This window comes from Copadichromis virginalis, linkage group LG19 (assembly GCF_057382275.1).
Source record: "Copadichromis virginalis isolate Kocher_CV1m ecotype Utaka linkage group LG19, C_Virginalis_male_GT1.1, whole genome shotgun sequence".
Taxonomy (NCBI): domain Eukaryota; kingdom Metazoa; phylum Chordata; class Actinopteri; order Cichliformes; family Cichlidae; genus Copadichromis; species Copadichromis virginalis.
This window is the reverse complement of record NC_140636.1, coordinates 19,299,931-19,313,957: the sequence shown is the minus strand read 5'-3', so window position 1 is coordinate 19,313,957 and position 14,027 is coordinate 19,299,931. Positions and strand designations below refer to the sequence as shown.

Sequence of the window (14,027 nt, the reverse complement as noted above, 5' to 3'; positions counted from 1 at the left end):
AGAGCATTCCCTGGAAGCCCCGTTCTGTCCCTCAGTGACCCTACAACTTAATTTTGAGGAAGATGATGAAGTCACAGAGCGCCGGGTGTGACGACAAGGGCGGATGCTGAGCAAAGCTTGTGCTGGCGTGACTGGTGATTGATGCCACTCGCTTTCAGATTTATCCAGAAGTTTCTGCAACTGTTTCTTCTCGTTATGAGGTATATTTTTACCACATCTGATACAGATCTACAGCAAAAAGATGGTCCCAGTCCACCTGGAAAGTGTTTATCCATTTGTACAGAAACTGGTTGGAGGTGCACATGCTAAATCCCTAAAATAATTATTTACACCTGCTACTAGACAAAAAAAAAACATACTCGCCGTATTCAAAGCAGCTGGTTGTAGTGCCATCTGTCGTTCTTCTTCTTATCCAGGGCCGGGTTGTGGCGGGAACAGCCTAAGCAGAGAAACCCAGACCTCCCTCTCTCCAGCCACTTCCTCCAGCTTAACTGGAGTTGGGGCGTGTTCTGGGTCCATCCCACAGCCTCGTCCCGATAGGACATGCCTGGCGCACCTCATCTAGGAGGTGTTACCTTGACATCCCAAATACTCACAGAAAGGTGATTATTAGGATTAAAATTTAATTTTATGCATTATTTCAGCCCCTAATGTCCCAAAAATGGAAAAATTTCCAGAAGAAATTGTGAAATGTACTAAATGTGCTATACTAAAAATAGCAAAATTTAGAGAAAATAAATGAAATTTAGGCCCATTGCAAACACCGCCACAAGTCTACAGCGGCTGTGTGAACTATTCGCAGTTCACAGTGAATATCTCTGCCTTAAAAAGTCCAACTTGCTCCTGACCTGATGCGTTCATTTTTCAGCTGAAAATTGGCTGTACCTGAACACCGAGCTCTCCTCAACAACTCATTTTGACACAAAAGTTTCGAGGTCTCCCAAAGCTAGTAACGGGACTTCCAGGGAGAGATCCAAGAAAAGCCAAAATTCAAACTTTGAAGGGCAGATGGGCCAAATGTCAGGTGTGGTTTTTTTAATATATTTTATGGACAGACCTTCTACTCACACCTTGTATTTTAATCCGTTAAACTGCATTACATGTCGAGTGTAAATCCCGCATCATACCCATCACTTTGGATGTGGATGACTCTTAATGGTTGAGATCTGATTAAAACTTTAAAGTGAACCTATTCTGCTCCTTTACTAAAATAGCTTTGCATGATTCGTGGTTCAAAGTAAGCAACCCAGTTTCAAAGCAAAACATGTAATAGAGACACTGGACCACCTTGATCATTTCTCGCTTTGCCTCTCCAAAATGTGAAATGGACACACCTGCAGAAGTTGCATTACCAGCAGGGGGAGATAATGTATTTAAATCCACAAAGTCGGTAGTGAGCAAGAAAAGTATGAAGTACATACCAGGATCCTTAATCTTTAGAATCGATTTAGCTCGGGGGCTAATATGTATATACATGTAAATGTGTTAATAATGTCTGTTTAAAAACTTTCTCATGATTATTTTCATGTTGGTTGAAATAAAATATCTCCCTCTGCTGTTACTGCAACTTCTGCATGCGTGTACATTTCATTTTTTGGAGAGGAAAAGCGAGAAATGGTGGACTGTGATATCAGGTTGAAATAAGCCATCTCTTGCTCAAGTAGCTCCTCCCCCTTTAGCCCAGCTATCTTCTCATTGGCAGCTCCTTGTAAAGAGAAAGTGGGCGGAGTTTCTGTTTTCACAGCCAGAAGCTTGTGTCAGAGCTTTCTGTTCTCACTGGGTTCGTAATCTTGCACACACAGACTGGCCATCGTTAAAATAATAACCCGCTACTGTAAAACCCTATAAGAGCACAATAGGTCCCCTTTAATATTGATCAGTGTAATCCTTCTGTTAACAGCAAAAAATGCACAGTGCCTCTCATCTTTTCTTCTTTTTTTAATGAATTATCAGATATGATATAGTTCCCCCATTTCTTTATTTATTCATATATATGTCCCATGTGGCCTTATTTCACTGCTATGAACTTTCCATTTTCCGTGCTGTAGGAGAATCCGTTGATATTTTCTGTCTCCTTCTTGTAGTGAACGGCTCACTACGAGTATACAATCGGCTAAATTCTCAAACCCCAAGGCTGACTTTCCCTTGTCTCCTTTCTTTCCTCTCCACTTTATCCCCTCTGTCCTTCTTGTTTTTCACTCCCACCAGCTGGTTCCCAACTTAAGGAGTTGGCAGATTTTAGAAGAGCAGCAGACAAATCAAAAGTATAAAAACAATACTCTTACTAACTCCTAAACCAGAGGTTTTCTGTATTTTAAACTCTATGTGTGCTTTTCTTTGTTTGGAGTCATTCCGGTTTTCTGTGAGAGACTTTTGATGAGGAATGAACTCTGTGGTTGTTTTATCTTTGTTGCCACACCCAGGCGTGTCCCCACATGCTGGACGTTATTAGGCCTAAACCCAATTGTTTTGATTGTATTTTGCTTCTTCCTTTCATGAGCAGTTCACAGTTCTGCTGTTTGAGCAGGAACTTAGGGAAAACCTCTGGGATAAACTGGGGTGTGTTGCTCTGTTGACCTAATGAAAATATGAATTTGTTCGTTCTCGTTGTGGACGTCGGGGAGCAGTTGCATTCGTACAGCCTTCGTTGTTACTCATATTGTTTTTGTTAATGGATGGATGGATGTTGCGGTGTAAACTAGCCACTCGCTGACATTTTCCAGCACTTACAGTGTTTACTGATGGTGAATTAACACACACAGAGCATAACTGTCACCATTGCTGGTGTAAATGAAATATTACTGTCTCAATATTACAGCTGCTGTCTGAAACCTCCTTTTTTATTTCTTTTTATTTCTTCATGATTTTTCAGTGAGAAGAGGCCCAAAGATGGTGTGATGTTTTATGTCATGCACAAAATGCTGAACTGCCATTAAGTATTTAAAAAAAATGACAACAAATAAAACAAAATCCATCATATTTCATCACATTTCTTTCTTATTCTTATTTCTTTAAGTGACTTTGGACATGTGACTTGGGTGTTGGTCCCAGGTGGATGCAAGTATTTTTATTTTTATTTAAGTATTTTAGAAACAGCTGATCTGCTGGGACGTGTTGGCTCTACAGTCTCCATGGTTTTATGGTCTGTATAAGAGAAAATACCCAGTGAGAAGCGGTTCTCTGGGTGAAAATCTCTTGTTGATGCCAGAGGTCAGAGGAGTAACTCGACTCAACTTAAGTATGCAGAAGAATCTCTGATGCACAAAACACGTCAACCTTGAAGCAGATGAGCTACAGCAGCAGAAGACCACGCTACAGTGCTCTTGTCAGCTAAGAAATATAAGCTGAGGTGAGACTTCACATGGCCTCACCAAAATTGGACTCTAGGAAATTAGAAAAATGTTACTGGAGCTGATGGGTCTTGATTTCTGCTGGATGGATGGATGGACGGATTCAGACAGTAGGGTCAGAGTTTAATGTGAACAACATGAAAGCATGGATCCATCCTGCCTGGTGTAATGCTATTTTCTTGGCACGCTGTGTATCAGCTGAGCATCATTCAAACGCCACACCCTACCCGAGTATTGCTGCTGAACATGACCGTCCCTTTATGACCACAGTGTACACATCTTCTGATGGCTGCACCCGGTGGGAAAACTCAAGCTCAACTCCTCTCAAACTGGTTCATTCAACATGACAATGAGTTCACTGTACTCAAATTTCATCCGCAGTCACCAGATCTCAATCTAATAGAGAAACTTTGGAATGTGGTGGAACAGGAGATTCCCATCATGGACGAGCAGCTGACAAGTCTGCAGCAACTGTGTGACACTGTTGTGCCAACATGGACCAAAAAGCACGTTGTTGAATCTATGCCACGAATAATTAAGGTGGCCCTGGCAAAACGGTGTCCAAGCAAGTACTAGAAAGTGAGTGGTGAGCGTACATATGTGGCTTATCAGTGTGGTTTATATGGAAAAACAAAACAGGCACGACTAGTAGTGTCTGTATGTGAAACTGCTGTTTCAAGTTTGTTTGGTATACACACGGCAGGAAATAAGGTAAGGCACAGAAGGTCGATTAATGTTTACTAAATCCTTGTGTCATGGGTCAGCTGCATAATGGAGTCGCGGTTTCATGACTTCTGGAAAACAGGCATTCCTGTTATTCAAGAGGAGGCAGACACCTTAACGGCTGATAAATCCCAAAACTGGATTTAAAAAAAACAGACGAGAGGAAAAAAGATCAAATAAACTCAGTGCATTAGATAACAAACAGTCAGCTTTACTTTGACTTCAAAAACAATGCTCTAACTTATCTTTATATCATCTTATATAGGTTTGAAAGCATTCATGATCATTCCTGTGTATATATGAATAAAAAGCAGAAACTACAGGCACACCAGAGGAAAAAAGGGGAGCAGTTTGTGGACTGAGAGCTGAGAACTTTGTAAATGATGTGCATGCTGCTGATTTTCTTTTTTTTAGTTCCATGTAAAGGAAAGAAACGGGACCAGGAAGTGTCCAATCATAATGACATTTGTTTGTTATCTGTCATTTAAATATTCAGGATAATGTATTTAAATCCACAAAGTCGGTAGTGAGCAAGAAAAGTATGAAGTACATACCAGGATCCTTAATCTTTAGAATCGATTTAGCTCGGGGGCTAATATGTATATACATGTAAATGTGTTAATAATGTCTGTTTAAAAACTTTCTCATGATTATTTTCATGTTGGTTGAAATAAAATATCTCCCTCTGCTGTTACTGCAACTTCTGCATGCGTGTACATTTCATTTTTTGGAGAGGAAAAGCGAGAAATGGTGGATTATTTCCCTTCATCTGCAATCGGCAGGTTCTTGTTCTCTCCGATGGCTTCTGATAAATCCCTTTGAATTAGTTAGATGTAAAATCTTCTCATGATCAAATGCAGTTAGATTTCCCCAGTTTTCAAACGAAACAGTTTGCAAATCTGAATTTTGTCTTGTTCTCTTCAGTCTTTCATTATATTTACTCTAATTTACCCGACACACTGCAAAATTTCCTGTAAACTTTTCACAATGGTGCATTATTCTGGCCATAATAATTATAGCAGGTTAAGCAGACTGAGAGATGAAGTCAAATACCGACATGGATGAGTGTTTGCACTGAGCTTTATTCAAACACGCACAAAAACATGCTATTGTTAGCTGTGTGGCTGTGCAGCTGGACAAAGGTTAAAGGAAAGTAGCCATTATACTGATGAAGGTGGATAAAGATCAAATCTGTGGCATGTCCGGACAGGACGAGGAAACAAATTTCACATAAGCAGCTTTTATTTTGCATGAACAGATCTGAACCAGAGGTTATCGCCAAATGCAAAATTCCCCCTGATGTAAAATATCTGAGTATGCACCTAAAAACATGGGTCAAGCCGTAGTTTAGAACAAAAAAAGACCTCTGAATGTTGCAGGGAAATCTTTTGCACCAAAACTGACTGACATATATAAAGCTGTGGTCTGAAGTTTACATCCACTTGTCATGAGCGTGAATGTCGTGTTATTTTGGGGATTTTATAGATTTCTGTAATGATTGTGCAGCATACATGTTATAAAACATACATGATGTAAAACAAGATTTTATTTCTAGCTGTTGATTTAAAGTGAAACAGAAGAATTACAAGGTAATCCTCCTTCATTATTCCATACCTATTGTGTAATGTACCAGTACCACTGGCATGATGCTACCACCACCATGCCTGACAGTTCACAGTGTTCTTAGATTTGAAAGCCTCACTTACGCCTCCAAAGATATCACTTGGCACAGTGGCCAAAAAGCTCTCTGTTTGTCTCGCCTGATCATAAAACCTTTCTCCAGCATCCTCTCCATCAATGGAGATTTTAAACTCGCTTCTCTGTGGACAGAGATGCAGGAGTTCCAGCAGTTTCCAGTTCATGGCAGGGATAACATCAAATTATGTACAGTTGGTTGAACTGATGATGCAAAAATCTGCAGTTGTTCAACACCCATGATATAAACTTCTGACCACATTTACACAGACAGGATGAAATGTCTCATTTAAGTTACACCTGCTGCACCAGGTGTTTTGATCTGTGGGTTTTCTAGTTGTTCTGTCTCCTGCGATCTTCCAGAAGCCCCTGGTACTTGGCCAGCTTCCTCTTGAAACGCCTGCTCGGTACAATCTTCCCAGATTGCTGACAGAAATGCTTCAAAAGAAATCTGTTTTGAAGTCCCTGGCTCAAGTCTACCATTACCTGCCAGTGTTCATGATGAAAAGTAGACCTGCAGCAGTTTCAGTTGCTCTCCCACTTTGACAAATGTTACGTGTTTCCTAAGGGGACAGCAGAGCCTGTTTATTGTCACAGCTGGGGAGCGACCCATAGCAACCGTCCCCAAGGGCCTTGACATAGCAGCTCAGGATGTGTGTGAGTGTCCAACTCCCAGAGCACAGCAGACGGGAAGGTGTTTCTGCCTTGGAAAGGCTAAGTAAGATGTTACATAGAGAGCTTTCAACTCATTGCATTCTCTGGTTATGTCCAAGCTCTCTGCTTCTTTCCTCATTCACTGCTGCTATCATCTCCTCTTAATTACATCCACTTTGTTCCCCCGTCTGCATTTTGTTCCTCACTCCACCCCTTAAGTTTGACAGCAGGAGATGAGCAGACTTGGCCACATCAGGCTAACCAGTGATTCAGATATAAACATTTAACTACAATTATCCAGCATTCTGTGAAAATGATGAAATTTGTTAAAAATTAGGGAAAGGTAATGCTAAATCATAAATATATCTATCTGTAAAATATATCCATTGTTTTTAGTTCTATGATTTAAAACGAGCCACCAGTAATTAGAGAGGTCAGAATCAAATACACACATATTTCACATTGGACCTTAAATTTAACTTAGCTTTTTCCTTTTAAAAAAGGGGAATTTAGTCAGCACCCATGTGTGTATAAAAAAAAATCGGAATATTAAATGTTTTCTTTGCTAAAAGTGAACTCAAATATGGCTCATCTTTACCCCCACTGTACTACTGCACAAACACCTGCACTCATCATGCCAAGAGCACGTCTGACTCATTTGTTTTTAAGTAGACAAAAAGACAAAAGTAGAAGTAATCCACCATATGTAGCACCAAACTTTATTAACCCCAACAGGGAATTCGCAATTTCAGATTGAGGAAGTTTTGGATGTCACACGCTAGGATAGAAGGGATATGAGCAGAAAGATGGCTCATGATAATGTAAAAATATCATGGCTGTACTGAACCCCTCTACAAAAAAAAAAAAAAAAAGACAAACTTTATTTAAATTCTTCTACAAAATCAGAACAAGCACACAAAGTTAGGTGGGAGTGATGAGTTCCTGACGCTCTCAGTGTTTTCTTTCATTTAGAATAAATCTTAAATATTTAATTTCACTTAAAAATAAAATAAAATAATTATATTCTACATTAAACGTTAAGTGTTAAAAATCGCAAGAAAGTGCCATGAATTAGTCAGTGTTACATTCTCTCATTAGTACATGTTAAAGCTGGAGCTGGGTCATGTTCAAAATCTGTGGTGACATCAAACAGTGCAAAGGGTAAGTGATCTACACAAACAGGACATTTAATAATAATAATAATAATAATAATAATGGATACTTTATTGATCCCCATGGGGAAATTACTTGTTTTTCTCTGCATTTGACCCATTCACTCAGTGAAGCAGTGGGCAGCCCACTAAGCAGGCGCCCGGGGCTTAGTGGGCTTAGTGTTCTATTTAGTGTTCTATTTACTGCTACATCTTTTTTTTAATGGAGTTTTTTTGATCACACCTCCTGTAATAAGCGTCAGGCTCCCTTTAATAACACCATCCATTTAGAAACAGTGCAATGATGAGGTGATACTAACCAGAAAAGAAAGAACAGGCTGAAAACATTCATATTTAAAGATGGGGAACAAAAGCAAACATGTAACACATAAAAGCATGGAGACCACCTGTACGCTCTAAATAACTTGGTGATATATAACAACTTTTGTTCTTAAAAAAAAGAAAAGAAAAGAAAAAAGTTGTTTAACTTCTTGACGTCTGAACCGCATTGACCTGAAACTGTTGCATAGAAAGAAGAAAAGGGAGAAAAAGAAGAGCCGTGCTGATTTTTAGGCCATGTCCTCTTCACCCTCCTCCTCGAACTCTCCCTCCTCCTCGGCCGTGGCCTCCTGGTACTGCTGGTACTCGGACACCAGGTCGTTCATGTTGCTCTCGGCCTCCGTGAACTCCATCTCGTCCATGCCCTCGCCCGTGTACCTGAAACAGAAGCGGTGAGGTGATTAACACGTCGCATGAGGGCATGCACTCAGGCTACAAACGGACCGGGGTGTCTCTCACCAGTGAAGGAAGGCCTTGCGGCGGAACATGGCGGTGAACTGCTCAGAGATGCGCTTGAACAGCTCCTGGATGGCCGTGCTGTTGCCAATGAATGTGGCAGCCATCTTGAGGCCGCGCGGCGGGATGTCGCAGACGGCCGTCTTGACGTTGTTGGGGATCCACTCCACGAAGTAGCTGCTGTTCTTGTTCTGCACGTTCAGCATCTGCTCGTCCACCTCCTTCATGGACATGCGGCCTCGGAAAATGGCAGCAACTGTGAGATAGCGCCCGTGGCGTGGGTCGCATGCTGCCATCATGTTCTTGGCGTCGAACATCTGCTGGGTTAGCTCGGGAACGGTCAACGCCCTAGGAAAATGAACAGATATTTTAGTTGAGATATAATTCAAACTCGAAATAGGCATTGCTAACAGCATCCGGCTGCTCTAACCTGTACTGCTGGCTGCCACGGCTGGTCAGGGGTGCGAAGCCCGGCATGAAGAAGTGCAGCCTGGGAAACGGCACCATGTTCACGGCCAGTTTTCTCAGGTCTGCGTTGAGCTGGCCTGGAAAGCGGAGGCAGGTGGTAACGCCGCTCATCGTGGCCGAGACGAGATGGTTAAGGTCGCCGTAGGTGGGCGTTGTGAGCTTCAGCGTGCGGAAGCAGATGTCGTACAGGGCCTCGTTATCGATGCAGTAAGTCTCGTCCGTGTTCTCCACCAGCTGGTGGACGGAGAGGGTGGCGTTGTATGGTTCCACCACCGTGTCGGACACCTGAAGAAGGAGAAGGCGCCATTAAGGGCGGGCAGGGCCCCACACAGTTAATCTGGAATGATGTGGATGTCGAATACGGACCTTGGGGGAGGGAACCACGCTGAAAGTGTTCATGATGCGATCCGGGTATTCCTCGCGGATCTTGCTGATGAGCAGCGTGCCCATGCCGGAGCCCGTACCTCCGCCCAGGGAGTGCGTGAGTTGGAAGCCCTGGAGGCAGTCGCAGCTCTCTGCCTCCTTCCTCACCACATCCAGGACTGAGTCCACCAGCTCCGCCCCCTCAGTGTAGTGGCCTTTAGCCCAGTTGTTCCCTGCCCCGCTCTGACCTGTGTGTCACAAGCAAATATAGGCATCTGACACCACTGACTCCATTTCCATATTTAAAACACAATTTACTTACAGTGAGCAGCCAAACATGAAACATCACTTGAAAACGTACTATTCCACTGGTTTTTTTTGAACAAACAAATAAGTACATACAGACAAATTAAAACAAACAAACACAGATTTTTTTTTTCCTTTGGTCAAAATACTTTCCATTTTACTTTTCTAAAGCCAGGATGATGAATGAATGAATGTTCAGCTTTCAAAGGCTCACCAAAGACAAAGTTGTCAGGTCTGAACACCTGACCGAAGGGGCCGGACCTCACAGAGTCCATTGTGCCCGGCTCCAAGTCCACCAGGACCGCACGAGGGACATACTTCCCACCTGGTGAAGACAGATGACCAAAAAAAGCCACACTTTTAACTTCAAGATTATATAATTAGTTTAGGGATAGGGCACCTGTTTAATATCAGTTATAAATCCTTAATAATCCTCCGAGCTCTATCAGCAAACTACGCGAAGTGCAAATAAATACAAAAACTAAAAAAGCCCAAATTATCACAGGTAACTACAGAGGAAAAAAAACTTTAACAAGAGGTGAAAATCACACCAAAAACAACCAGAAGATATTATGATTTAGAAAAACTAACAAAAACCAAAACATGTTCAGTTTCAATTTGTTAATTTGTTTTTTCAAATCAAGACAGATATGTTTAATTACCAGTAACCATCTAAATTTCTCAAATCTTCAACCCAGAAAACGCTTCTTTTGGTGTAATCTTTATAAAAAAAGAAAAAAGTAAAAAGAAACAGAGGGGTCCTTCTACAGAAATGTCTGATGTTGAGATAGCGCAAGATCTTAAAATTGATTTATTTTAAAATATTTAACCCTAAACCACATTATAGAACTTGCTCATTTATGAATTTAAAAAAAAATCAAAAGACAGTTTGTTGATTTAAAAAATATATATTTTATCTACATCTACTTGAATTCTTTTGTAAGTGGTGTTTGCCAAAGGAGCAACTTTGGTAAAAGCGGTTTCAATTTTCCAGGTTTTCTGAAGGTATGTGAACATTTCTTTGGACTGCTTTAAAACGCTTTAATTAAATACTTGGTCCCAATTCTCTTCAGACAGAAGAATGTCAATAATAATGGATCTGGGGATTATCTCTTAGTATTGTCATTATTATTATTATTATTATCAGTTTTGTTTGTTAAAATGTGACCCAATATTTGTCCATTCGTGGAATTGTTTATTTGCTATAACAATAAAAATAATTTGAAGAACAATTAAAAATGAGAAGTGACGTAATCCTTTATATCTTAACTCTTACTTGTAACAAAATTCAATTGATGTGAAATTATTATCATATCAGTTTGATGTGACAGAAATAATAAACCCCATACGGTAACACCAGTGACGTATTAATCATCATGCTACTCAGTTAAGCCATACCAGACAAAAAGAGGATTCATTATGATAAAAAAAACTTAGCATTTGCATAAAATACAAATAGTTTATGCAAAAAGTTCCTCTGAACATAGGAGCCACTGGTGTTACTGAGTAAGTAATGGCTGTTTTTAATAGTCCCTTTCATAAAATCCACGTTGTCATATTGTGCTCACAAAATTGGGAGGTGGTATGATGAATTCTTTACAGAGCTTAAGGAAATTAGTAATAGGAAGTGAACTCATAATAGGCCGTTTTTCCACAGTAACACCGGTGAGGCAACTTCATAGGATCATTACTTTCTTTATACATTTTATATTTGTTCTACATATCTTACATTTCTATGTGTGTATTGTGTCTATTGTATAACTTATTTATTTATTCATTCATTCATTCACTTCTGAACTATGTGAAATCACAGCGCTTAGCCGCTATAGCTGACTGTGGTGCTTGGGCCACTCTATGACAGATTAAAAACGAACACTGCCAAACTGATAGCTCAGGAACTGTTTAAATAACATGTTTATTTTAAACACAGAAACAAACTGTAACCCTAAAATGTTTCTGCAAAGGCCGGGGGTGGGGCAGAGACAGACGTCACCGTAGAATGACCCAGACTATGACATGAGCAAACCCACTGCAGAAACTAGTATACACATACTTACTGTACTTAACTATAAAAACTTTACTTTGTCATAAACTGCATGAACATACTCAATGCTTTGCCTCTTTAACTTAGTGATAATATTATCCCAGTCCGAAGTGTGACTTAAAGCGGGAACAGTCTAATTTGTGGGCACCATTGCTAGGCAAGGGTTTGTTTTTGTTGTTTTGTCTTGGAAACTGAGTGACGGTAACCAGGAAGGAGAGCCAAGAAAAAGCCCCCTGACTCTGAAAGGGGGGTTGATTAATGCCCCCCCTACTGGACGGTGGCTGTATTAACCAGGTTTCTGCTGGCTATTGAATTACCTCAGCTCACCCAGAAATTAGATCAGACTGTGCAGTGTGAAGTTAACCTGTAGCCTCGTTGTAGTACACGTTGATTCGCTCCAGCTGTAGGTCGCTGTCTCCGTGGTAAGTCCCGGTGGGATCGATGCCATGTTCGTCACTTATAACCTCCCAGAACTAGAACACACACACAGGGACGGAATAAAACGATTAAATCAGTCGGCTCAGTCAAACTCAGCAGCGCTATGATTAGCTCTGGCGCTAATTTAATTTAGTGGCCCGCGTACTCGAACTTCAAACACTCAAACTCAACTTTAAAACCACTATCACTCTCACCTTCGCGCCGATCTGGTTGCCGCACTGGCCGGCCTGCAGATGAACTATTTCCCTCATTTTTTGGTCGAAATGAAAAACTTCGGAACAGCCAAGCGTAGACACTGATCCAGCGTTCAACCAACAACGGACTAACCTGAGAAGGTAGGAGCGTTGCCAGCTATAGAGACACCGAGAAGGCAATTGGAGGAACTAAGTGTCAAACAAAACAGACTGGGAATCGGATTGGCCCAAACACCTTGCTTTCGGGTTTTGATTGGATAGCGATCCCAGGAGGTCCGTTACCTCGGTAACACGGAGAGAACGGCGCACACATTCAGCACACAACGCGTCTCTTGGAGACGCGCAAAAGCTCTGCGTGCGCGTCACTCAGGTTTGAATAACAAACCCAGGAAAGACTTTTCAGAATCAACTTCATTTTCTACCCGATACACGAGCTCACGACATGAAACCTAATATGGAGACTGAATCTTAACGCCAAACGAGGCGATCGTTTGTAGTTACCATGTGACATAGTCGTTATATTTTAGAGTCAGCGAGAGCACTTTCTAACTTCTGGCTTACATATAAAATTACAGTGCGATGTGCATTCAGTCATTCAATCGGAAGTAATTCAAATTTAAATACCAGGTTTTATGACGATGTGGGAGCATTTCTAATTTTATTTTTGACAGTACTGTGGAAAGGTGTTGAGTCATCCCTCATTTTTTTATACTTTGCTTCCAAGGAGCCAGGCATTTGTGTGTTTCTAAAAGTCATCTTGAGCATTACATTTCCAGGCTTTCTGGAGGAAATTTTATTTGGACATTGGCTCTTTTTTCACTCAGTTTCAGACGAGTCAGTGAAACTGATCATTTAAAAACTGCATTTTGTATTTACTGAGTTTTAGCTTTTTCTAATATTAAAAATAGGATAAGCATTTGAAACATTTAAATGTGACAAATATGCAAAAAATAAAAGAAAAAAAACTGGTAACTTAAAAATCTGGAAAGGGGCAAATATTTTTTTTACAGACTGCCTGTCAGCTGTCTTCACTATCCAAACAATTTTTAGCCAAGTTCATACTGATTTTGCTAATACGATTTTAACAAATATGTTTCTTTAGTTATCGGATGTGCAATATAAACTGTAAAAAGTGCCAACCTATTTCATTTTTTAAAATTTCTTTTGCTGAAGCACTGGAACGGATTACATAGCAATAATCACACTAATGCATTTAGAACCTCCTTTATAAACTCTGGTGTCATTAATTGTACACTTCTTCTAATCACTGACAGACCTTTACCTATTTTACTTACAGTATTATCAATATACGTATTTTATTTTAAAAGCAACGAATACACTAATAATAATAACAGTTTTGCCTCCTCTTTTTTTAGTAGGAATATTATAAACGCATCTTTTACAGCGTTCAGTCACTCATTAAGCATTAATAAGCTTAATTGATCAGTTGAGGTTTCAGATCCATATACTGGTGAGTCATCAGTATACAAAAGAATCTGAGCCAATTTTTAAAACAAATGAAAGCTCATAAAAACGACCTGAAAATAATAATTTCCCCAAACAGCTAGGTACTCCACATGTTAAATGCCTTATCATTGATAGTCTGCCTATGATTTGTCAAATAGCTTTGCAACAATTTCAGTGAAGTGCCAGAGAAGCCATAATTTACCACATTATTTAGTAACAGGAAGTGAAAAAATCAACTCTCCCTTGCCAACCATCTGTGCCAGTGCTGTACAGTTTGAATAGTATTATTTTCCACTGGATTATTTTATATTAAGTACACGTGGGCAGGAGAGATTATATTTGTGAACTAATAGCCAAAGCTGCCAACGCAGTCATGAAT

At 40.4% G+C, this 14,027-nt stretch overlaps 1 protein-coding gene across 1 annotated transcript; it reads right to left on the bottom strand.

Moving 5' to 3' along the window:
* Window positions 1-7,125: 7,125 nt before the first annotated feature.
* Window positions 7,126-12,445, bottom strand: LOC146685944 (tubulin beta-4B chain). Its single transcript, XM_085440882.1, has 7 exons — window positions 12,182-12,445; window positions 11,914-12,022; window positions 9,720-9,830; window positions 9,203-9,447; window positions 8,799-9,121; window positions 8,372-8,716; window positions 7,126-8,290 (listed from the first exon to the last, which is right to left on the bottom strand). Exons 1-7 carry the CDS (start codon window positions 12,236-12,238, stop codon window positions 8,143-8,145), a joined length of 1,338 nt encoding a protein of 445 aa, XP_085297008.1. The 5' UTR covers window positions 12,239-12,445; the 3' UTR covers window positions 7,126-8,142.
* Window positions 12,446-14,027: the final 1,582 nt, after the last annotated feature.

Coding starts and splice junctions, on each gene's coding strand:
- LOC146685944 (XM_085440882.1), bottom strand. CDS start 12,238: ATGAGGGAAATAGTTCATCTGCAGGCCGGCCAGTGCGGCAACCAGATC. Junction 12,023..12,181: donor GCAACCAGATCGGCGCGAAG/GTGAGAGTGATA, acceptor TGTGTGTTCTAG/TTCTGGGAGGTTATAAGTGA. Junction 9,448..9,719: donor ACCTGACAACTTTGTCTTTG/GTGAGCCTTTGA, acceptor TGTGACACACAG/GTCAGAGCGGGGCAGGGAAC.